This window comes from Acomys minous (assembly GCF_964271855.1).
Source record: "Acomys minous genome assembly, chromosome: 13".
NCBI classification, from domain to species: Eukaryota; Metazoa; Chordata; class Mammalia; order Rodentia; family Muridae; genus Acomys; species Acomys minous.
Window position 1 is genome coordinate 43,294,681 of NC_140495.1, and position 26,147 is coordinate 43,320,827.

Genomic DNA, 26,147 nt, shown 5'->3' on the forward strand with positions numbered 1-26,147 from the left:
TCGCTGGGCCAGGATTCAGAGATGAGCTACAACTCAGAGGAGAGTATGACTAAGACATAATGGCAGCCACTCTGAGGTCTTGGTCCTCACATAAAAGTGCACGTGTGCATCTCTGCCCTGTTACTCCATGCCGCGTAAAGCTAAACTGTCTGGATTCAAAGTCTTTGATGATCTAGATTTGACCTTCTTTTCTGGTCATGTGAGCCTTTATTCTCGCTCATGTTATTTATAAGGTTAAAAAAAAAATCCCCAAACAAGCCACAGTGCCAAGAGAAGTACCATCCACGGGATATTGCCTGGCACATAGCCACGGGCTTCCAAAGCTGACTCTAACTGTAGTACTCTGAGGCCCTCTGACTTGTGTCCCATGCCTTGTGACTGCTCCTGCCACTCACTTCTCTCGATGCCCTAGCAAAGGCTTCCACAAATCTCCCTCACCTGCTAAATAAATTCTTCTAGATCTAATAGGGCACCATGTCCCCATTCCAAGTGTAGCCAGATGCTTGTCATTATTCACTGCAGGTGTCCTTGATCTCGTGGCTTTATGAACTGTTGGTAGAATGCCTCTGTGCTGTTTAGGTTTTGAGAACTTGACACAAACTAGAATCAGAGGAAAAAAAACAAACTTCAATTGGGGAAATGTTTTCCTTATATTGTCCTGCAGGTAAGTCCACTCACTGAGAGCAGAGGGCCCAGGCCACTGTGAGCAGTGCCACTCCTGGCAGCCAGTACTGGGAAGTGTAAAAAAAGAGTTGGATATGAGGCTGGATGCAAGCCAGGAAGCAGTGCTTCTGCATGGTGGCTGCCCTGAGTTTTTTCAGTGGTGGACTATGGTCAGGACGTATAAGTCAAGTTAACCTTTTCATTTCCAAGTTACTTCTGGCCATGGTGCTTATTAGAGTGACAGAGAAGCCAAGTGAGACAGCAATGCAACCGTAACAGGACAGAGCCAGGAAGTTTGCTGGGAATGCAGGTGTGGAAACTCCACTACAGAAGCTCTCAAGCAGAAACTACTGTTCTAAAGATGCCCCAGATGGTATAGTGTGCAGTGACATTCAAGAGCTATAGGGTAGGAGTTCCTTTTAGACTCTCTTCGCTTCGTCTCTCTGTTATTTATATGCCAGGTTTATATTCTCAGTAAAAATGAAAAAAAAAATTGCCATCAGGTATACATTACCTCTTTGTACCTTTAGGTGTATATGTCAGAATATATATATTTAGTGATTTAACAGCACATACATTCAGAAATTTAGCCCATTTCTAGGTCAAGATGTACTAATGTTATTTGCAATAGTTTTCTTGCTTCTTAATAGAGTCACTTTGAGTCATTGTTATACTCATGATTTTCACAAATTCAGGATTTTGACCATGTTGAAAATGTTAAATGCTATAATTGTACAAGAAATAAAGCCTTCATTCCTTTGGACAACACATAGTATAGAGCCAATTCCTTCTGCACTGCATCTTCCATTGCCTAGGCACAATTGTAGACAATACAGGTTTGCAGGAAAAAAAAATCAATGCTTAGAAAATAAATATACTGTACGCTGATAATTTCAATCAATCTCCCAAGAGACACTTTTGATTTGTTTATTATTAGTCAGGGCAGTCACTGTCTTGCGGAGACAGTGGAGAGGAATTTTATTTTGACAACTATTTGGTGACAAGCTCTATTTCAGAGCTACTTTTGTTTAACAGCAAAACTTGAGTCACTCAGATGCTCCCGTATCATTGACTGCCATTCACCACCGAGGACTCATTGAAATGATTGGCTTTCCAAAATGATCGCTGTGTTTCCCGGCTCTTTATTTAGACACTGTGTTTGCATGTGTTTGTACCTCTGAATGTTCTCCGTGAGTGTGGCCAACCGATCACTGAGACTGACAGATGCCAGGGCCCTGCAATCAGCTCCTCATGGCTCTACAATCTGGCTCCTTTTCCTTTCACAGAATGCATAATTGGACGGCGTGCATGAAAGGAAACGAGGGCAAACACATATAGGTGGCAATTTTTCACTTCCACTGATCCCGTTTTAGCAGTCAGTGTGACCTCTTGCGAAGTTCCAAATGTAAAAATTGTCAAAACAAATTCTTTGGAGCTGAAAAATATTCAACTCAGAGAAGAATCTGCTCCGCTGCTTTCTCTTAGATTCCACCAACCCCCTCCCCGTGCCCCGCCAACGTGTGTGTGTGTGTGTGACGCGCGCGCGTGCGCGTGTGCCTGTGTTGTTTTAGTAACAGGCTCTCTTCCCACCTCACTCATTGGTTTGCTCACTCTCTTATGTGATGAGTCAGTGCTTCCAGAGCAGGGGCTTCTGAGTGACTGTTGCAACAATTGCTTCCAAATGACCTCCTGCATCATAGCGGGGAGCTTTGAGGCCACACCCAAGGTAAAAAAGACGTCTTTGCTTAATGCTTTCAGTAACTTTTAAAGGCATCAGTACTCCTGGTATATGCCAGAAAGTGTGAGGGCGCGCTACCCTGGTGCTGGTAAATTTGTATGTGTATCGACAGGAGACGTTATCTACAGCTAGAGAGAAACAGGCAACCGATAACGACAAAACTGCTCACTGGGCAAAGAAAATGCTAACGATTGCTCCTGGCACAGAGTTAGTGTTAGAATGCTTATGATGCCTTTCCTTAGGAAGAGGATAGTGGCCCTCTGTGCTGTGAGTGTCAACAATGCGAGTGTGTGTGTGTGTGTGTGTGTGTGTGTGTGTGTGTGTGTGTGTGTGTGTGTGAGAACTTTTAGGGAAATAGGAGAAACAAAGGCACACAGCCTGAAGCTGAGCAAACGAACAAACAGCCTGTAAGGCTTTGGTGAAAACCATTTCTCACATTGCTAGACTGTGTGGTGATTAGGGGCCAGTCTTACAAATTCGGGTTATCGCAAGCCAAATTTAGGATATCGTTTTAATCCATTTAGCTCTTATTTCTATTATTAAAATAGTTTCCTGATGATCAGTTGCTTAAATGGCATTGGCTGCTGAAAGTGTTAATTGGCAATTAAGAAGTGAATGCCATTAACTTGCATCTGCTTCTGCTTTGTTGGAAAATGAATTTTTTTGTCACCATAGCGATTCATTTTGGGGCTCTGTTGGATCTGCCACACAGTATGCAATAAATGGTAAATGGCTTTTTTTTCCCGAGCAAGGAATTCATCAGTCTACTGGTTAACATGGTTCTTCAGAATATTTCACAGTGTGACTACTGTAGTTTCAAATCCCATTCCTTCAAACGAAACGGTCTTTTCAAGTGAACTTTATTTCTTGTATGACACAGATGCTAGATAAAGATGGTGAAAAGATCCCTGTGCTAATTTTGTAGTACTTTCTTGCAAGATAATAACAAAGGCTTGCCCTTTCCCTCATGTTCTAGGCATGTGCATATGGACAGGAATTAATCCCTGAATTTATCACTATTCAGTGAGCCTTTAATAATCATATACATACATACATATATAACACATATATACAAGCATACATACATACATACATACACACATATGCATGTATATACAACTAAAATAACAAGGTAGAATTGTTTTCCTGCGTTGGTGGAAATATTTTACTTAGGGCATTATGTTTCCTCTGGGGAGAATGCAACCATGAAGTTGACGGCAACCATCTTGCTTCTGTTTAGTGGCCATCTTTCGCATCATATAGTCATGCTTAGAAATCCCTCCATGCTACTGTGATAAGAGCATATATTATTCCCTCATAAACTGGCTTCCTTATATGCTTTGTTCTTGTTTTACTCACTAAAGTTATAGCTACCAACTTTAAAAAAGATGATAGGTTGTAACACAGCACCTGTAGAATTCTATACTTTAAAGATTTAAGCAAGGTTGATTTGGACAATTGTGCAAGGCAGTTGGAGAAGCAAGTTTAGATCACAGTGTTATGCATTAGAAGGCGTGACTATTTGCTGCTTATTAAGGGTCAGTGAGTTTTGTAGCTCTGGGATATTTATACTGAAGTCTTTCACATAGAACTATTTAATTTCCTTTGGATAGTCTGCAGGTAGACCAAGCCATTTCATAGGAAGATGGGGGCAGCTATAATCACCAGGAAGTAAGGCCAAATTTCCACCCCCTCCTTCTTGATTGCAATCAAATTACTATTTTGTCCAAATGAGAAGATAGGATGATTATTTGAATTACTACAGCTGCTTTTCTTTTTCGTTGTAGCTAAATACTGATCAAAAAGCCATTTAAGAGAGGAAGGGCTATTTCTGGCTTGTGGTTTGAGCATGTAGTTGAACATGCTTAGGGAGGCATGGCAGCTGGAGTGTGAGGCAGCCTGTTCAACTGTGCTCTCAGTCAGGAAGCAGAAAGAGATTAGTGCTGCTGCAGACCTGGCATACAAAGAACTGATCTTCTGTTTTACCTGGAAGCCCAGTCCACTGGCTGCTGCTGCCCACGTTCCGGTGGGCTCTCTTCTCTCCTCAGGTCAGTCGTTTCTGTAGGCACTCTCGTAACCACACCAGTGGAGTGTCTCCTAAGAGATTTCAAAGGCCTGTCACATTGCCAATGAAGCTTAACTCCTGAGTATTCCCAGCGATGGCTCTTTCCATCCCAGCGGGACATTGACAAGATGAGCTTTGTAGGCAAAGCTTCCTAGGAAAATCCAGGAAGTCTGTAGTATTATGTGTTGTTGATCAGCCTAATGACTCTTCCTAGCCTTATAAGGGATCTAATCTTTCTTCCCACTAAAGGAAAAGAGTGACTGACTACTTTCTGATAATGGGCTACTGCTTGTGGACTCTGACATGGCTATCATAAAGGGTTACCGACAAATAATTTTTAAATTTATATTTTGTTCATATTATTTCCCCTCCCCAGCTCCTTCCAAATACTTACCCTTTCTACCCACACAACTTCATAAACTGTCTCTCAAAAAACTAAAATAAAAGAAACAGAAAAGAAAGAAAGGAAGGAAGAAGGAAAGAAAGAATAAAGACCTATTTATTGGTGAGAATTTGGTATTGAAGTCATCTACTGTGTGTTAGGGTCAATGTGATTTTAGCTGTGGTAGGTTCCTTTTATGAAATTGGATGCCCTTGCATTTATTACACAATTGTTTACAATTATCCTATTCTCTTGTTTGACTTTCTCCTTTTAATGTGTATGCATTGTGATTTCCTGTGTCTTTAGATTGGTTTTCACTTGAAGTCTATTTTTGTCAGTTACTAAAATAACTACACTTGCTTGCTTCTTGGATCCATCTGCTTGAAATTGCTTTTTCATTCCTTTACCCAGAGGTGATGTCTATCCTTAATGGTGGGGTGTGTTTCTTGGAGCAGCAGAAAGGCAGATCCTGCTTTCCAATCTAATCTGTTGGTCAGTGTTTGTCTGTTGGGGAATAGAGACTCTTGATGCTGAGATTTACTATTGAGTAGTATTTATTAATTTCTATTATTTTGTTGTGGATTTTTTTTGTTTTCTTGCTTTTGAACTCTGATTATTTATTCCTCCGGTATGGTTAACATTCTGTTCAAGCTGAAGCGTTCCTTCTAGTACCCTCTGTAGAGCTAGATTGCTGGACAGAAATTTCTTAACTTTGTTTTTATTACAAAATGTTTTTATTTCTCTTGTGATTGTGATCGCTAGTTTTTCTGGATATAGTAGTTTGAACTGGGGTCTGTAGTCTTTCAAAGCTTATAAAGCATCTGTTCAGATGCTTTTGGCTTTCAGAATCTCCATTGATACATCAGCTGCTGTTCTAATTGGTCTACCTTTATATGTGACTCGGGTTTTGTTTTTGCTTTTAATATGTCTTTTGTTCTTTACAATTAGTGTTTTGATTATTATGTGTCACAGAGATTTTCCTTTCTGTTCCTAGCTGATGTTCTCTGTGCCTCTTGCACCTTCATAGGCACCTCTTTAGAGCTAGGGATTTTCTTCTATGATTTTGTTAAAAATATTTTCTGTATGTTTGGCTTGTGTTTCTTCTCCTTCATCTACCCCTATTATTTGTAGGTTTAGTAGGGTTGGTGTTTTTGTAGATGAAATTTTTGAACTTGGATTTTTTTTTGAGACAGATTTTGTCTGTGTAGCCCTGGCTGTTCTAGGCTCACTTTGTAGACCAGGCTGGCCTTGAACTCACAGCGATCTGCCTGCTTCTGCCTCCTGAGTGCTGGGATTAAAGGCGTGCACCACTGCTCCTGGCCATTGGATTTTTTTTTAATTTAATTTTTTTTTGATTGAGATACCAGTTTCTCCTTCTTTTGTCTTCAAAACCTGAAATTCTCTCTTATGTTTTATCTAATCCACTGATAAGGTTTTAAAAAAATAACTTACTGTTTGATTTCTTGAGTTTTCCTTTCTAGTTTTATTTCAGTTTGACTTTTCTTTAGTGATTCTATTTCTTTGTTAAATTCTATTTTCATATCTTAATTGTTTTCATTATATCATTAAACTGTTTGTTAATATTCCTCAGTCACTTAACATATCCACAATTGCTGTTTTGAAGTTCTTGTCTTGTCCTTCAGTTAATTTGCTTTCCTCAGGGAATATTACAGTAGGGCTGGGGGCTCCTGGAGGAGGCATAGTGTCTTAGTTGTTTATGTTTATATTTTTTTGTAATGTTATCCAGGCACCTGGAGTTTTAAACATGTGATATTCTCGGTGTTGGCATCTTATCACATCTTTGTTGTGTGGGCATTAGGAACTTTGTTTTCTGGTACCCTAATATTCCAGGTTGTGGATGAACTGAGTGACTCTTCTTTTTCAGTTCTGAAGCCACTCTGGTTTTCAGAGGCACAGTGGTTGTTAGGTTGGCTGCACATAGAGAGAAGGGGGTGGGGAAACCACTTTTGGGAACCTCTACCTGAAGCTGAGGCGGAAGCTCTGGGCTCTGATGCCACTCAGTCCTAGATTGGTGCAGTAGGAATGACAGAAAAACAAAGGGCTACTGACAGATATTTTTAAAGGTAGAAGAGCCTATTACAAAGTAAAAGTTGAATCAAAGGAGAGTGTCCATATGCTTTACATGCCCCAAGGAATAGGTGTTGTTCCCACAAGGCATGGTTGAGTAAGTTACCAGAATATTATACCCTATGATAAACAGTACAGAGTAATCTAGATCTTTCCAGAATGTGGGTGAAATATAACCCAGGCATACCTAGCTTTCTTCATTTGATTCATGCTCACAAAGAGTATCTCCAATCAACCATCTTATTTCCATGTTGCCAGTTCCAGAGACTCTTTGGATGCCATCTTCACACTTTTACATGTTTGTGCCAACATACTGTCTTTTGGTCCTCCTAGCCTTGCACTCACCCCACAGGGAATGGCTTTCCTCTATGCAAAGCTAGTCCTGTCCTCAATTGCTTCATATTCACTTGACCTTTATATGTTTAGTGCCTTTCCTTTCAGCTCATCTTCTCAAGGTCAAAGGCCAGAGTCCAGAGTCATCTGGAATTTCTATACTACTATTTTTGTGGGAACACCTCTTACTTTTCTAGAGTAAAATATAGAGCTTAAAGTGGTCAAGATAGAGCACATGCACAGTTACTGTGGGATATTCAAATGCTTAGGAAGTTTCCCTTTTAGCTCAATATGCTTTTAAAAAGTGTCAAAATTGATGCACAACATGAATTCAGTTGGGGCCTGGTTTTCTACTGAAAATGAGACATCTATGTTACACAAACAATGGTCTCACAGAAGGCAAGGTAAGCCTTGTTTTCCTCTAGGATTGTTAGATTGCTGGATTGCTAGCCTCCCCAAGTTACAATGCCTCTTTCCAGGCATTCGCAGGCATCTTTCAATTTCCCTACCAAGTCCTGCAACTTTTTAAGTTTTTAATTTTGTGTGTGTGTGTGTGTGTGTGTGTGTGTGGTCTGTGTCTGTGTGAGCATAGGTGCCTCAGAATTTAGATGAGGGTGTTGTTTCCCTTGGAGCTGGGGTTCCTGGTGGTTCTGACCTAGGATCCCGACTCAGATCCCTGGGAGAGCAGTGTGTTCTCTTCACCACACAGACATTGCTCATCCCCTCTGGTTTTGAACTCTACCCTCAAACCACCTCAAATGATTGGGTTTCTCATTTCAGTGAATGCACTCTCATTTCCCGTAGCTACCCAGTTAGAAGATTTTGTACTTTTTTTTTCAAATCTTGTGTATCTTAAATTGCAATTTTCTTGCATGTTTGTTGGCTTGTAAGCGAATAATCTTAGTCTTGTTACCTTAGGGTTAAATGATTGGATGCCACATTTGAAGCGGACCAAGTTCTGTGTCTAGAGTGACCCCTCTGCACACAGTAGGGCCACAGTGGGCATCTGCTAAATAGAGTCCAGACTGCTGCTTTGTGCTGCACCCCCATCCCCACCCTCCCAGCAGGATTCCTCTAAGGCAGACTGCTTTCTTTGCTACAGTAGTTTTAAAGGGGTTATCATGTGCTGTGGATATTTTTAATGTGGACTTTATTTGTATCAGTACAGGTGAACACATGACAGCAGGCAGTTTATCAAAGTGATTGAGATAAATATGGAATGTGGAGAATAAAGTCAAGTTAAACCCCTGCCAGGCTGAACGTCTAATTTATTACGTATCTCATAGGTCTCTCCTGGAGATTCTGAAGCCAAACCTCTGATCTTCACCTTTGTCCCCACTCTCAGAAGACTACCAACCCACATTCAGTTGGCTGACACTTCTAAATTCCTTGTTAAAATTCCTGAGGAACCAAGTGATAAGAGTCCAGAAACTGTAAATAGGGTAGGATTATTTTTCTTCTTTTAAAATTTTGAATGATAGGTTTCATTCTTTAATGATTAAGCAATGCAACTTAATAGTCAGTCACCTTATAAATGAACAAATCCTTTAATGTGTTCAGAAATGTATTTGTAGTCATGCTAAGAATCAATGTGATTAAATACAAGATTAAGCTTTAAAAAATGTTTTTTGAATGATAATCTAAAAATTTCATAATAGTGACTTAGAAAGTTATACCAATGCGTATTTCCTCTGTTTAAAGTAAGATGATGATGAAATCTAAGGATGATTAAATATATAGTTAAGAGGGCTGAAAGGTTAGCTCTACAGTGGAGCATGAGCCTAGCCTGAGCCCTGTGGGTTCCATTTACAGGACTGTCATCTGTATGCATATGCATATATGTATAATATATGTAAATTTAGCCTAAATGATGTCACTTTCTCAAAGTGCATTTCATAATTTTCTGCTTTTCTGAGTTGCTGTTTTATTATCATCTGCAATTTTTGCCTCCTGAGTCCTTTCCCAAATGCATCTGAAAACAAAACAAAACAAAAAACCTCCCAAAATGTTAAGTGTTGCAATTCACCCTATAAAAGTCCAAGAGAAAACAGCAGAATGTTATGATTTTTTAAAATTAATAACACATTTTTATTGAAAATTAAAATAATTCATATTACATCTCATTTTCTATCCCATCCCATGCATCCTCCCATTCCTCCCTCCCTCCCACTTTCACTCCAATCTCCCTTCCCTATGACTGTGGCTGTGGGGGACCTCCTGCCCCTGAATATGGTGCTAGGGTATCAAGTCTCTTCTTGGTAATCCACTATCCTTCCTCCGAGTGCCATTGGGCCTCCCCAACAAAGGGACATGGCCAAATATGGGGCACCAGAGATCCTGTGAAAGTCAGTCCCCAGTCTCCACTTAACTGTGGAGAATGTTCTGTCCCTTGGCTAGATCTGGGTAGGGGTTTGATGATGACTGCACGTTTTGTCCTTGGTTGGTGCCTTAGATCAAGCAGAACCCCTGGGCTCAGATCTACCCATCATAATGTTCTTCTTGTAGGTTTCTAGGACCCTCTGGATCCCCCTACTTGCCTATCCCCTATATTTTTCTCACCTAGAGTCTCAATAGGATGTCCTCGTTTTAAAAGATTTATTTATGCAGTATTCTGGCCACATGTGTGCCTGCAGGCCAGAAGAGGGCACTAGATCTCATTATACATGGTTGTAAACCACCATGTGGTTGCTAGGAGTTGAACTCATGACCTTTGGAAGAACAGACCTTGACCTCTGAGCCATCTCTGTAGCCTAGGATGCTATGATTTTATATGTTGTGAATAAAAATATATATATTGGGACAGTTGTGGGAATATTGACATGCTGTATTTTGTTGCTAGGATTTTTTTTTTTGTATGTTTGATGGGAAACCCTTATCTATATTCATAAAACTGCTCAAATGTATTTTAGAGTATTAGAAAGAAAAGAGTTACACAGAAAATGATTGGGGAAAAATAAAAACAGCCTGATACTTGACAAAGAAAAAATAATATTTCTAGCATATGTTCTTGACAAAATTATATTATAATAAGTATGTGATTCAATAGAAATCTTAATTTTTGAATATTAGGTAATAAAATATACTTTAAAGCTTAACCATACATATATATAATTAAGATTTACATTGAATCAAACACTTAATATAATAATTTTAACAAGGGCATATATTATAGGCATATACATATACACATATATACATATACATATATACATATATATATATAATCACCAAGCATCTAAATACTTAAGATTTTTCTTCTTAGATTTAAAAAGTTTGATATTATAAGAGATCATTCTCCATTTGTTTATATATTCAATAACTTCATGATATATATTCCAAGTGAATAAAAACAACTCACAGGATTACTAAGTATTGAGAAGGCTATGAAAGTAAAGACAGGAAGAGTGTGCGGTGACACCTGAAGTAGTGGTAAATGCTGCGACACTCATCAGAGTAAAAGAATAGAGAGAGACAGAAGGCCACGTAGACAAATTTTACCTGTGTCATTTAGGCTGCCTCAGTAGTGGGGGCAGCCGCACAGTGGGGCTTGGGAATGTAAATTACCTCTTCAACTCAGTTATATTTAGTCAACTTTTGGCTTCTAACTCTAGACAGGTAACTCATGCATGTTAGCATATGTTAAAATGACCACCATAGTTGAACTTATTTGAGCATTGTAGAAAAGTTGCCCTTAAAAAAAAAAAAGAACAATCACAGAGTAGTTATTAAAACAAGGAAATTGGCATTGAGACTTATAAGTACCATCTGCCCATGCCTGTTATTTTAGAAAAAGAAATTTGATAGCTTGATAAAATGATATTAATTCAGTTCTCATAAACATTCTGAGTACTCATAGAAAAAAGTGTATCAAAAAATGGAAAATTCTCAATGAAATAATGTACTAAAACACATTATATTAAATTTGTTTATGTCTTTATACATGGGCCTGTACGTCTTGTCCATGTCCACATGAGTGGAGGCCAGAGGTAGACCCTGGGTATCTTCCTCAGTTGCTTTTTTCTACCACATCCCTTGAGTCAGGGCCTCTCGTTGAACCTGGACCTCACTGTTTTGGCTGTAGAGGCTGATTGGTTGTTTAGGAAGCATCTTGGCCACAGTGATGGCTTATAGGCTTGTGTGTGCCACTTAGCTTTTTCTTTTGTGGCTGCTTGGTCTTCATATTATCCACTCACCTGTCTTTCCAGCTCCTATATCTTTAAAAAAAGTCTTATTTATGAGCTACATCCAGTTAGCTTGGATTGTTTATTCTGATGCACTTTGTGTTGACATTACCCCTCCATTCAAAAGTTTAGAAAGTTACTTTATTTTGGTATCTTTTAACTAAGATTTCCTCTCCCAGCAACACCATTAGTAAAGGGTGTGCTGGTTGTTTGACAATTAAGTAAAACCTTTTCCGAATCCACATCACAGCTTCTTTGTGAATGTTGTCACTGCTCGACTTTTCCATCCCAGCCCCTTTTTCAAGCACTAAGTTTTACATGTTGATGTTAAGTCTGAACTCCAAGGCTTTTGGACTTGGGGCAGTGAACAGGTGAGCTAGTAAAAGGGACCATGTGTTTCAACCTGTCTCTCTCAGGCAAGCCTGGTATTTAATGTTTTAAAAGCCTTTCTATGAGTAGGTTAAAAATATTTTTTAGGATATTTTAACAAAAAGGTGTCATCCCCTTGTCAACAATTTTATCTTTTTATATCTGTTGCAGTATGAATATAGTGACCATATGACCTTCAGCTGTGAGAGCAAGCAGGCGAGGGACCAGAGGACACAAGCTTATCCCTCAGAGGTCAGTGGAAGGAATTCACAGAGAAAGGAATTTGATAGGGTCGAGCCTCAAGGAATGCAGAAAGGCGATCTCTTCAAAGCGGAATATGTTTTTATTGTGGATTCTGATGGGGAAGATGAAACTACAAACAGGCAAGGTGACCAAGCTCCCCCGGGAGGACCAGGAAACATAGCTACCCGGCCCAAGTCCCTGCCTATTTCTTCGAGTCTGGCCTCTGATGTGGTGCGCCCCAAAGTACGAGGGGTTGATCTCAAGGCTTCCTCCCATCCTGAAGTTCTTCATGGGATGGCCCCTCAGCAAAAACATGGGCAGGTAAGTTTCATCCAAGTGCTGTTTTCATTCTCTTTTGTTGTGGGTGCCCTGCAAACATCTTCCTTTATAAAGAATATATGACTCTCAAAGAAAACTTTATTAAAACCATCCAATCTCGAGGTCACAACTAATCACAGTGTAAACGAGCATGGAGAAGTTGATGACACCAAAAATTGTATTGTGATTCAGCTGGGCAGAAAATATAACACATTTAGCTAGAGTGGATTTGGGGAAATTTTGTCCTTTCCTTCTGAATGATTCTTGGAGAAGGTTGGTGTGATAGAGGGTGTGTGGATGGCTGGGTGCGTCAAGAAGAAGCACATGTCAAACGTGAAATATGTTTTAGACAAATAAAGGAGTAATAAAAGGATGGGGCAGGAAATAAGAGAATGTAAGGAATATGATTTCCCCACGTGTGTCTTAAAGAAAGCATCCGCCTGGTGTGTTTCTGGCATAGCTAAGACAGGACTGACTTCAGCAAGGCTTGGGAGGAGAGCTCACTCTGAAATTTATCAGTGAGAGATAGAAGCCTCCTCTAAGATGGAGAGCTGATAGTGTGTGGTAGGAGAAGCCCGTTCTGTGATGGTGAGAGAGCTAGGGAGGGAGTGTGGAGGGAACCATGAAGGGAAGATTCTGACGTTGACTGAAGTGCCAGCGTCTCTGCACTGTAAGGTGTGGTTAGAAGACCGGGGACCACCTGGCTTTGGAGGTAGTCAGTTGGGAGTGATCTGGTTTTGAGACACCCTGTCTAGGTCCTATCAAGGCAAGCTCTTATAAACATTATACAGCAGCTTGAAGGATGTTTTTTTGTTGATAATTGGTCTTTGTGTGACATTAGGATTCTGCAAGATGGTAGAATAGTTCTTCCACGTATGTTGTCACTCATGTCTATTCCTACAGCCGTCCCCGATTCCTGATGCTGTAGTTTTTACTACTTTCATGCACCCAGGATACTTTACTGCCTTTGAGTAATGGAAGATGCTCATTGGGGTGCTGCTATTCTGGAGCTGGGTCTAAGACATCTCTTGCCCTCCCACATTCTTTGAACAGTTTTGTTGGTATGGGTGTTTTGTCTGAGTGTACGTCTATACCTGTTGCCCATGGAAGCCAAAGATAGCTTCGGATCCTCTGGAACTGTAGTTATAGATGGCTGTGAGCTGCCGTGTGGATGGAGGGAATTGAACTCAGGTCCTCTGCAGGAGCATCCAGTGGTACTAACTACTGAGACATCTGTTCAGCCCCTAATTTTTTTTGTTCTGATGTATTTTTTCTCAGCCAGGTGCTGGAACAAAGTACTATAGTAACACAATGTAGGGTGTTTTCAAAAGGCAGTGCAGGCTCAGACATTGCTTTCTTGCCTCAAGAAAAATGAAAGAAAAAAACAAAATGAGAAGCAGAGCCTGTAAGTTAGCATCACTGGCTCGTCAGGAGAAGGGTTTTCCTAAGTTAGCATCACTGGCTTCAACTCTTCACCTGGCTTTTGCTCTTTCTGTAGTCTAGACGATGCCTAGCTATGTCCTGCACAGCTTTTCTTCAGCTTTTGTGAACAACCATTCAGTATGAACCACCCACCTTTCTAGTGCTGATTTCTTGACTTCTGTCCTGAATGCTGTCTGCCCAGAGCCCGCATCCATGTTGCTTGATACTCAGGCTCAGCTTTAGCTGGACCACTTCTCAGAGTTGAGTAAGCCCTCCTGTTTCTATAACTCTCCTTAATGATGGATTGAAGAGCAGGGACTACCTCTGGCATGGACTTTGGTGCCAACGATTTGATCACTTCCCCCTTGGCAGACCTTGCAGGGCCACAGAGGAAGAAGATGCAGATTATCCTAATGAGACCTGATAGGTTGGGGTCAGATGGTAGAATAGGGAGGGCTTCCCCTGTCACAGGCCTAGGGGAAGGGAACAGGGGGAAGAGGGAAGGAGGGTAGCAATGGGAGAATACAAGTGAGCGGGTAAAAATCGGGATGTGATGTGAATAAATTATAAAAATGAAAAAAAAAAGAGAAAAATCTCCACCTTAACTTCTTTCTATCTTGAAACACTTGATTTTCTTTTTTTCTTTATTAGATTGAAAATAACTTGAAATAAAGGCTTATTTTTTGTTAATGACTTTAGTGTGGTGCTTCGTATATAGGTGGGCTCCACTAACGCATAGGGAAAAAAACCCCAATATCATTAAGTGCTCATTCTGTTCATGTCTGAAGTCCCTGCTCAGGCACTAACTCCATGAAATGTGTTCGAGTCCCCTCAGTGAGAACCACGTCCCCCTATACAATTCTGGTAGTTCTTTAACACACAATTATGTAGTGACCACAGTCCAACACGAATTGTCACTGTCTGGTACATGCCTTATCTCCCTTAACTGTTTGTAAGCCTTTAAAGATAGAGCTCATGTTGATTATCTTTTTATTAAGCATTTTCTTTCTTATTGAGCTAGTATAATATGAAAATACTAATATACATTTTGTGGTTTGGCATAACTCAGCGATGTTCTTTGCAGTGGAATGTTTACAGGAAAGCACTTTACCTAAATAAAAATAAATAATTGGGTGTAAATAAGAAGTAAAGATAGCATTGAAAATAAAATAAATGATAGAATAAACAAATCTTCTTAAATGAAATTTGGAATGAAAACACTTAAATGTTCATGTAAATGTCTTAAAGGTTTTCTTGTCTATTGATAAGAGACTTAAAAAAAAAGGAGTAAGTTTGTAATTAAAATATAAAATAGGACCAACAAAGTGGGCACTGTAAGCTCATTAAATGTTAAAATTAGGAGATTATTTGATGACCTTAGTGGGAAGGTGTGAGTAGGGTGCTAGGAGCAGAAACAGAGCTGCAAATGGACTGGAAGTGAGGTCAGGAAGTCTGGTGTAGGAGACGGGGCTGTAGGAAAACAGGTGCAAGACAGGGAGCTTCCTTGCCTGAGCCTCTCAGCAAGTCACTCGGAGTCACGACTCCTCTCTTCCCTCATAAAGTGAAGTGAGAATATTAGCCCCTATCTGTCTCTGTCAAAGGTTAGGCTCACAATAAAAACATCAAGAGAATATCAACTTCCTTCAGAATTAAATGAGATGATACACACACACACACACACACACACACACACACACACACACAGAGAGAGAGAGAGAGAGAGAGAGAGAGAGAGAGAGAGAGAGAGAGAGAGAGAGAGAGAGAGCGCTTGGAACTATGGAACTGTGTCTGGCTATGGTAACCTCTTGACACTTGATTTTTCTCAGTTTAAGAAGGTTGGAATGGCAACATGTTTGGGGATACATAATAAGAGACATATAAAAAGCAAGGGACTTTATACATTTGTTCAGATGCAGCCTGGATATGAGAACTGGGAAGAGGGTGGGGACAATAAGATCAAAAGAACTGGCTAAAGTAAAACACAACGGCTATTATATAAACTTCTGGTCACTTTGGACATTACTGTATGCACTTGCTGGTTCCAATAGTGTGCAGTGTAATAGTCCTTTGCCTGGTGATAGATGCACATGCGTTGTGGTCCTAATCAAAATTACAGCACACAGTGCTGCTGTGGAGGCCTTGGTTCTGTTCGTACGCTCTATAATTTTTGCACAATGATGAAATCAGGTAATGATGCATTTCTTAGAATGCATCCCAATCATAAGTGTCAGTAAGTACTTGCGTTTCATAAATCTTTATATTTTCCAGCTTCAGTTTTTATAAAGAAACATCTTCTTTGTACCAGCACATCGTGTCCCAGTGGTTTCTGTATGTATGTCTTAGCACATTAGAACAGTTTGTTAACAAAGCTTTGTCTTCCTTCTGGTCCCTAACATCTAACACGATACCTGAGCCAGTGAGAGTACTTAGAAAATATCACAGGACTGATTAAACAAATGGTCCTGGGAAATATATACAGAAAAGATATTATTTATAGATTAAAACTCTTGATGAATGTTCACAGATAAATGAGAGCTATAATAGGGCAGAGAAGATAGCCCTGGGCCACTGCCTCATAGTTAGGGACATTGCTAATGTGTTGCTTCCTAAAGCAAATCATCCTGAGCTTATAGCCTGAGGAATTTAGATGATGAAGATCTTAAAATAAGTTGGAGTATTAAACTTCTTGTTGGATCCAGTGAACTTCTGGAAGTACTAACTTGGGGCCTACCAATTGGTTTCTGCAATGTGGCATGCTTGTAACAGAAAGTCAGGCAGCAATACATACGTGATTACAACTGGAAGACTCCAACTGCGGGCAAGAGAGAAAACACAAAAGTAGTCCAAACTTGCATGGGCAGGTGACAGGTGATGGAAGTCTTAACCAAGTACGTCGGCTCTCATGGTGAGGGACAAACATTTACAGTTGTTTGTCCTTATAGTTGATAGAAAAAAAAGACCCATGAAGTTATATTCGTTTAAGCCACCTTTCTCTAGTGATGTTTCCTTCCTCCATCACCTCATTCTTCTGTTTTTGCTTAAGTTTGTTCCATTAGTAATCTCTTTCTCTCTCCCTCCCTCCCTCTCTCTCTCTCTCTCTCTCTCTCTCTCTCTCTCTCTCTCTCTCTCTCTCCCTTCCATGGCAAGTAAAAGTGGATACAATGCAGGAGGAGTTTTTTCCTGAATTAGTTGGAGTCCGCAGGCTCGTTTAAATTCTGGGAAAACCCCTATTATTCATGAATAGCGGTTATTTCCTCCACATGGCTCAGTTTGTACTAGTGGCCATGTGCAACAGGAGTACGTGAAAGTCAGGTGGAAGTGGAAATTCCAGCAGGGAAGGCTGTAGGCTTTTTACAGGATGGCCTTCTGATTTGCTCGTGTCAGTCATGTTAACTGTGTCTGGGGAGGCAAGAACTACATCAGACATCAGTGTCCAGAGCCCAAGGCAGAATAAGCACAGTGTGGTATGAGCTGAGAGTCCAAGAGGAACACAAGCAAGCGACCATTTCTGTAGAATGGTGCTTCTCAGGCTGTGGGTTGTGGCTCCTCTGTCAAACCTCTATCTCCAAAGATATTCATGTTCATAACAGTAGCAAAATTAAAACTATGATGTAGCAATGAAAATAATTTTATGGTTGGGTGTTACCCCAACATGAGGGACTATATTAAAGTGTCATAACATTAGGAAGGTTGAGAACCACTGCTGTGGAAGACTTTTTAATCATACCACTGGCCCAGATTACGTTTTGAGACAAGGGACTCAGTGACAAACAGAATATTGTTGGCATTTTTTACCAGCCACTACAGTGACACTTACTGTTAAAATTTGGAGAGATAGGCCATTTTTCTTTCCATTTCTGTTAGGATGGGAGAGTTAATAAAACTATAAAAAGAACGGCTACATAGAACACGTGGAATGGCTGATGAAATGAGATGCTTGGAGAATCAGCAGTGTTCCTGTGGGTTAGAGTCTACGCGGAGAAGCCAGCTTTTGAAAAACTGCTGGGATAAGGGTTGGAGGAGAGTATTAACTTTGGAACAGGCACAGTGTGGGGATGGAGAGATGCCAAATTCTAAAGCAAACATACGAACAGACGCAGCCAACACATATAAAGTTCAGCTGAAGCTATTGACCTTGAAACCAATCCATGGTGCCTTGTCTTACCCAAATGTTTCTTGAGAAAGGCACCCTACATGGCACGAGTGCAGGGTGTTTGCCCCATTCTCACCTGGTGCTATTGTACAGGGCATGCTGTAAGTCAAATGCGGTGATCCTGTTATTTGATGTGGTGGTGCCATTTTCTTTTCTTTCACAGAACCTTTGGGCAGATAATGGCCAGGAATGTAATGGCAGTTGTAGGATTAAACATGAAGATTTTTTCCATAGCATTGACTAGAGATCAAGTTTGCTAGAATGTTAACAATATTTGCAAAAAATACTTGGAATGAGGAAAGCATTGTCAAAATCTAAGATGGAAAATAACAAGAAATTAGGGAGATGAGACAAAGTAGCTAGAGAAAGTCTTTGTAACAAAAGGGAGATTTTTGGTTCATAATAGTACTGATGAAGTCTTGAGTATAGATGTTCATTGATTAGACCATAGCAACCTTATTTGTAATAGCCAGAATCTGGAAACAACCTAGATGTCCCTCACCTGAAGAATGGATAAAGAAACTGTAGTACATTTACCCAATGCAATACTACTCAGCTATTAAACACAAGTGAAATTTGCAGGCAAATGGATGGAACTAGAAACAATCATCCTGAGTGAGGTAACCCAGACCTAGAGAGCCAGGCATGGTATATACTCACTCATAAGTGGATATTAGCCCAACATAGAAGTCCTCTGAGAGATTTCACCCAGCGGGGGATCTGGAAAGATGCTGAGACTCAAACCCAGACTCTGGGCAGAGTGCTGAGAGTTGTGTGGAAGTGTGAGGGGATGGAAGGGCCAGGAGGGTTCAGGAGCCCTGCAAGGAGACCATCAAAGCTGGAGGATCTGGACCCAAGGGACTTGCACAAACTGACACACCAACTAGGAACAATGTGTGTAGAGACCCTAGACCTTCTGTTCAGATATAGGCAATGGACAGCTCATTCTCCTCAGTTGCAGGGGTTGGGGGAGCAGGCACTGCCTCTGACATGAACTTTGGTACCTGAGATTTGATCACATCCCCTCTGCAGAGAGACCCTGTGGGCACACAGAAGAAGAGGATGCAGGCTGGGCAGATGAGACCTGTTAGGCTGTGGTCAGATGGTGGGGGAGGAGCCCCTCCAAGTCAGAAGTTTAGGGGAGATGAATAAGGCAGAAAAAGGAGGAAGAGTGGGAACGGGAAGATACAAGTGAGGGAATAACAATTAGGATGTAATATGAATAAATTATAATAAAAATGAAAAAAATCCCAGAAAGTTCAATTTAGTGTTGTGTTATATGGATTAAAGCTAAGGTTAGGAAAACCAGAGAATATTATTTCATTAATTCAGATAAGAAAGGCTGGGAATCATCCTGAGAGCATGATGTGCATACTTTAGAGAGAAGAGGATCAATCAGAAGACAGGAGGCCACCTTTCTATGATATAATGATTGGCGTGTTAGGACAATGGAGAGTTTTCTACAAAGGTTGTAAGAGGAGAACATGGTTGTGTGGGACCAGCATCTGGCAATGTCCATGTGTCAGAAAACAGAGCAATCCCTTCAGCTTTGACTTAGAATGTTCTCAGACCCTTTTGACACATTGGAAGAAGTGGATGTGTAAAGCCCACAGTTAACTTTAGATTCACTAAAATAAATTACACGACAGCTCTCTAATAGTATGGTTGCTTAAAGAACAGAGGGTCTCGATGGCAGGAGGAACAGTGAAGAAGTTCACCTGCCCCAGCTCCCAGCGAGAGCTCTGCTGCTGCACCCCACAGTGGAGGCTGGTCTTTTGTGGAGAGTGGAGGAAGCCTGTGGTTAAAAGCTCAAGGACATGAGAGAGTGGAGGATAAGGCCAGCCAGCACTGCAGGAGTGTTCAAACACTATGGGGGAAAGGGCGAGTGGTTGAGAACCCAGAGTAGTTATTAACAAAATGAAAGGAGGTACTTTGCATATCTCGACTAAGAAGTTTCCCCCATTGGTGGTGCTGGCAGCCTGCAGTGAAATGAAGGGCTCATTCCAGGTTACTGACTGAGAATTTGATGAGTGCCCCTCCTTTCTCTGTGAAATTATTCATTTTTGTCTTCCTCTTTTTTTTCTTTTTCTTTTTTAGAAAAAATAAAAATAATATGGATTTAGGCATGTATATATTCTTTTAAAATAAAAAAATGAATCCCTTGTATTTAGAAAATATGTAATATTATGGTGCCACATTTAATTAGTGTTTTGTAAATTAAAACAGTGTCAGGGTAAATTGGAATAACATTATAGTTCATCTGGAAATCACTAATGAATATGTCGTAGTAATATGCCCACTAGAATAAATAAGTAAAGACATATGTAGATCAATGTAAACCAGTAAATATTATTAGACAACAGTTTTTAGAATTTTCTCAACAATTAGATCTTAAAATGTCTGACAAAATTCTGAATTGGTTTTTTTTTTTTTTTTTTTTTTTTTTTTGGTTTTTTGAGACAGGGTTTCTCTGTGTATCCCTGGCTGTCCTGGACTCACTTTGTAGACCAGGCTGGCCTCGAACTCACAGTGATCCGCCTGCCTCTGCCTCCCGAGTGCTAGGATTAAAGGCGTGCGCCACCACGCCCGGCAAAATTCTGAATTGTTAATAGAAAAAAATGTCATGTACTGTAATATGCTGTTGGTGAATTAGAAACCTTCCATGTTGAGGAAGTTTCAGGGAGACCTTCTTCTTTTAAAAACACCTCAAAATTATGAACCTCTGTTCTTAACATGCTGGTAAAGAATTGAGGTTAATTGGTAGTTTGTTGCATATGTTGAAACTCTTAGGAAACAACATAACTTGAAAGATAGTTGGATTCTTGTAGCCGGCAGTACCAATTTGAAAAAAAAAAAAACAAACTCCAGCAAATTCTAACAGCTTTTCTACAACAGCAGGCAGAGATACCCTGGACACATGAACTGTCTCCGTTCTTCTTGAGAGGAGAAATCAGGTGTGGAAATGATAAGAGAAAATATTTCGTGGTTAAGACACATGCACATGTACACCAGCACACACACACACACACACACACACACACACACACACACACACACACACACACACACGCATGCATATCCACACACACTTGAAGAATAGAAACTTGCAAATAATTATTTCTTAGCGTTAACCATGACTCCAGCTCCACATCACTGCAGAATCCCAAGTGAAATGTTGTCTTTTAGTAGCAGAAGCATCGTGTTGCCCAGTTAGTGTTGTTTGCACTTAAATATCCTCCCCAACCATATGAATCAGTTTAGTAAACACCAGCGAAGTGGTGTTGGGTCCAAGATAAACTGCACGGGCATGATTAAGCTCTCTCGGTTTGACTGAGTTCTGTTTCATTTCCCATTTTCACTGATGTTTCGATATTGTAGACTCTGTCAATGATTTCAAATATTATTTATGTGGTGAAATTACTTGTTGATCTATAAAAGGAGTCTTTGGGGTATGTTTGCTCAGAGGCAAATAAATTTGGAATGAAATGTTTGAATTTGTTTGGTTTAGGTGTTTCTTAGGGCTTAAGGATACATATCATGAAGGTCATCACAGTGGGTCTTATAGAAATTTTACCCACATGGATCTGAAACAAATTTCTAAAATATGTCTTTTATCTGCTGATAAAGTTTTACTGATTTAATTTTATAGGCATTCCCTGCTATTTCCTTAGTGTAATATATACACACACATATATGTATATATATATTAGTATTTGCTAATATTTTTCGATTACTCATATTTTTCAAATTTACTAGTCATGTTTATTTTTATTTTATAGTCTAATAAAATCAAATTAATAATTTTAAAGCCTCTGTGTAAAAACTTTGGCATGATTTCACCATTTGCCTTAAATTCTGGACTAAGTGGTTTACAAATACATGTACAGGCTATCCCACAGGCTACCTCCATCTTGTACAGGCGGCATCGCAGGCTTTCCTCTACCTTTTCAAATAAAATTATATTTTAAAGACCTCATTTTTTTTAATGTGGGATTAACAGTTGCCTAGTTTCCAACAGATAAAGTGCTCTGGTTTCTCTTCCTAGGAAAGAGAGTCTATTGATCCCAGAAGAACCCAAATGATTGGCTATGTGTTCATTAAATTACTATTATGTTTATTCTGGCAAGTACATGGGGAAAATAGGCTAAGGTGCCCCCTCCCTCTATTTTGAGCTTGGTGTTCACTTCTTCAATTTATCTTTTTGTATTGGTGTTGGGAACTTCATCCTTTTAATTCTGGGCACCTTTTCAGTTCAAAATATGTGGCCATATGTAGTCCAAGTCCTTAGAGTTTTAAACAATTGAAATGTATTAACTTACAGGTTTCTCATCACCATCGAACTGTGGTTAATATTCTTTCAATGGTAGAAAAGTCTATTTCATTTTCCAAAATGAAGTTTGAAATGTGTAATGATGACAACTCCAATATCCTTTCTGATATTCCAATTCCAAATTATGACAACTATTTTAAATATTGTGAGTGAATTATTTTTACAGTAGAATTATGAAAACAAATTTTATATTGATTTTGTTTCAGGGATTAAGTGGGCCATAGAATGTAATACTTCACAGTTTATGTCATAAAGTCAAAGCCATGTCTCATTTGTAAGTATTAACTCCTTCATTATTAATGGAGGCTTAAAATGTCTCATTTCATGTAAAACTAGTAGAAGGGCTGTTTGCACACGCACACAGCGAACAATATGTTGATAATTTCCTAACTAATGTCCAATTTCAATCTATTTTTCTTCCCTCTAGCTAACCTCTCCCACTACCTCTGGGCAGCTTGCTCATAAACCACCTGCTTTCTCCTTTGTTTTTCCAACTAATCAGAAAACGCCACGCGTCCCAGCTGACGTCAGCGGAGCCTCTGTGCTAGAGGAGTTTCACACTCGCAGGCTGGATGTCGCTGGGGCCTCAGTGGAAGAAACAGCTACGTCTTTTTACACTACTGCTCACGAATCCCCTCTCTCTGCATGGAAGGGCGCTTCGACGTTAGCATTTTCTCCTTCCACTCAACTGCCAGGTTCTAGTTTCTGTGGCTCAAATGTCACTGATCACACACGTGGGCTGGCATCTGAAGCACAGAAGAAGGCGTCGACTTCGCATGCGCTTAACCCCAGGGAAGATCTGAGAACCTCTCCTTCGCCTGCCTCTGGTGCCTCTCTGAAGTCGCCTTCAGCTTCCTACATACCAGTCCGCATTGTCATGCATTCACTGTCTCCAAGTCCCAAGCCACTTACCTCCTCTTCCCATGGTTCTTTATCTACGGTCTGTAGCCAAATGTCATCCAGTGGGAATCTCTCAAAGTCAGGGCTGAAGTCTGCGGTACCCTCTCGGCTTTCTCTCCTCACTGCTATCCTTAAGTCAAACCCTTCTCACCAAAGGCCTTTGTCCCCCGCGTCCTGCCCAACTTTCTCCCTCAATTCCCTGGCCTCTTCCACTCTTACACTTGATCAAAGAGTAAAGCAAACGCCGCCCACACCTAAGAAGTCCCTCTCGAGTTGCTCCTTGACAGCTGGGTCTACAGAGCAAGGCGAGCACCAAGCTCCTATAGAGACCCACCAATCCTGTCACCTCCCTTTCTTTACCAAGTCTACCCCACTTTCTCAGGTGTACCCCCTCTCTCCGCCAGCACCTGCCAATAGCAGCTATGCTTCTACAGATGTAGAGAGAGTCCCAGGAGGCACACTGGGGAGCAGTGCAGCTCCACCCCCATTACAGACGGATACAGTCAGTCCTGCTGATGTCCCTTCCGTGGCACCAGGCTTGTCCTCTGTTTCTTCCTCCAAGGGCAGAAAGGATGATGACCTCAGGGGTCCGGAAAAGAACAGGAATATTTGCACACATCCTCCCACCTTATCATCCTGTGCACTGCCTGCTAATGAGAGCCCTGCCCTTTCCTCTCCAGAGAAATGTTTCCACCCTTCCCCAGCCCTCTCAGACCTGATAGACAGATCCAAAAGAGCGTGCTTGCAACAGCACCCAGGCTCAAGACAGACCCCCTCAGTTCTTCCTGCTCCCCTAATCTCCAGTGCTGCCTCTGCTTCTCCTCCCAGCTTGGGGCTCTCTGGTCTTCTCCCCCCTGAGAGTTCACTCACCCGGGTGCTCCAGCCTAGTCCTTCAGCACTGCACCCAAGTTGTGGGGGTGACACAAGTCCTTCAAGACCTGGGATGCCTGAAAGTACAACATGCAGCCTCAGCTCACTTGTTCCAACCCCATCACTGCCTGTCTCTCTAACAAGAACCAAGGAGCTGGTCACACCTTATGCATTGTCCATGCCATCAGGCCCTGAAAATAAGAAGCCCAAGGTATTTTTTTTCTTGCATGCTGCATGCTTATCTCGAAACACAGAAGAATCTTCTTTTCAGGAAAAAGTCAGCGATTATTATATCCACTGTATGACTATGACTTCAGGGACACACACACACACACACATACACACACACACAGACACACACAGACACACACAGACACACACACACACACACACAGACACACACACACACAGACACACACTTTCTTTCCCTCAAAGCTTTGGTCTCAGCAGATAGCATTTTGCAGTATGCTACTTTTCTGATAACTTAATATCAAGGGTCTCATTATCCATCAAAATATTTTGCACTGAGCATTGAGTTAGTTGACAGAATTATACTATAGGTGTATGCTATAGATGCATATTATAATGTCCTAATGCACCTACGCTCATGATATAGCCAACACTACTTTGAAAATTTTCTATTTCTTTGTCTTTGTTTTATCACCTTTCATTCCCTCCTTCATGGCTGAGTTTTTTTTTTTCATTGCTCCCCATGCTGCAAACTATATCAAATTGGATTTTACTCTATACATACAAGGTGAAATAGAATAGAAACTTTTATATGTAAAAATATTTAATTTGCTATAAGCATTAAATATTTCACATTATTCAACACAGAAAGAGTGAACAAACGGCATAAAGAAACAGAAATAAGAAAAAAGTAGTGCTGGTTTTAAATGCTCGGCTGAGAAAGGGTGTAAAATAGCATTTAGCTAGTATGAGAGAGGAAACATTTGAGGAGGACCCCACAGTTCAGTGCTGCTGGAGCAGGCTCCACCCTGGGGTGCAGCAGCTTTGCTTTCCATGACTCCTCAAAGGACTCAGGAATGGATCTTAGTCCCCTCAGAATTTGATAGTAGTTAAGTGAGTAAAACAAAGCTAACGACGCACTAGTGTTAGTAGCACATGGGATCTTCAATTCAATGTGTTTAAATAATAGGATTTCAGGGCTTTGGAGTGTCACAGAAACTGCACTTAGTTCTGGTATTACCAGATGACAAATGTAAGGTTAAGGAAATAGAGCAACTCACATGATACTGTCATTGATACTGCAACACACTGCAACAGAAAAAGTAGGCACTGTTCACAGTATGCCGACCACTGTCTTAGCTTTCTTGGGGGGTCTATGTGATAATTTTAAGAAGAATTAAGAGGTAATTATTTATCTTGAAAAAAACTCGTTAACATTTGACTATAAATGCATGATTGTAGAATTTGTGTGTTACGTACTAAAAAATTGTCGATCTAACCATTTCCTTAATGTGTTGACTTGTTATTTTTTAAATTTAACATAGGGTCTCCCTACATAGACCAGGGTGGCCTTGAACTTGTGATTCCTACTTCAATCTCCCCAGGGCAGACACACATCTCCCCAATGCTCCGCTACTGAGAATCATTCTTTAATGGTTTCTTGATGTTCTGGTTTGCTTTTTAACTGATGTGATAAAACATCATAACCAAAAGCAATGTGAGGGGGACATGGTAAGTTATTCCTTCCAGCTTATAGTCCATCATGAAGGGAAACCAGGGCAGGAAGGCAAGCAGGCATGGGACAGCGACCAAGGAAGATGTGCTGCTCCTTAGGGCTGTTCAGTTTGATTTTTATACAACGTAAATCCCTATTTCCAGAGATGGTGTCACTCAGAGTGGGTGGGTGGGCCCTCCCACATCAGTCACCATAAAACAAAATGTCCCCACAGACCATGCCCACAGGCCAACGTGATGGAGGCGTTTTCTCAGTTGAGATTTCCTCTCCCCAGGTGATCCAATGTTGAGTTGAGTTGACAGAAACCAGCCCGCACACTTGCCATGCGCTTAAGTTGCTCATTATCCTTGTGCAAAGTCATTTCACCACAGAAGCTTGTTCAAAGGG

The 26,147-nt window shown here is 40.6% G+C and overlaps 1 protein-coding gene across 24 annotated transcripts in view; it reads left to right on the plus strand.

The window, feature by feature from the left end:
* MLIP (muscular LMNA interacting protein) overlaps positions 1 to 26,147 on the plus strand; it is a 265,468-nt gene that overhangs the window by 127,533 nt on the left and 111,788 nt on the right. For 9 of the 24 annotated variants that reach the window (XM_084752855.1, XM_084752848.1, XM_084752871.1 and 6 more), the window contains 3 exons: positions 8,556 to 8,711; positions 11,991 to 12,383; positions 22,788 to 24,266. In XM_084752855.1, the coding sequence (XP_084608981.1) occupies positions 12,009 to 12,383; positions 22,788 to 24,266 (1,854 nt within the window). In that variant the 5' untranslated portion in view covers positions 8,556 to 8,711; positions 11,991 to 12,008. Of the gene's footprint in view, positions 1 to 2,225; positions 2,390 to 4,188; positions 4,450 to 8,555; positions 8,712 to 11,990; positions 12,384 to 22,787; positions 24,267 to 26,147 lie in introns of those variants that run through there. The other 15 variants (XM_084752860.1, XM_084752862.1, XM_084752858.1 and 12 more) reach the window with 10 other exon arrangements.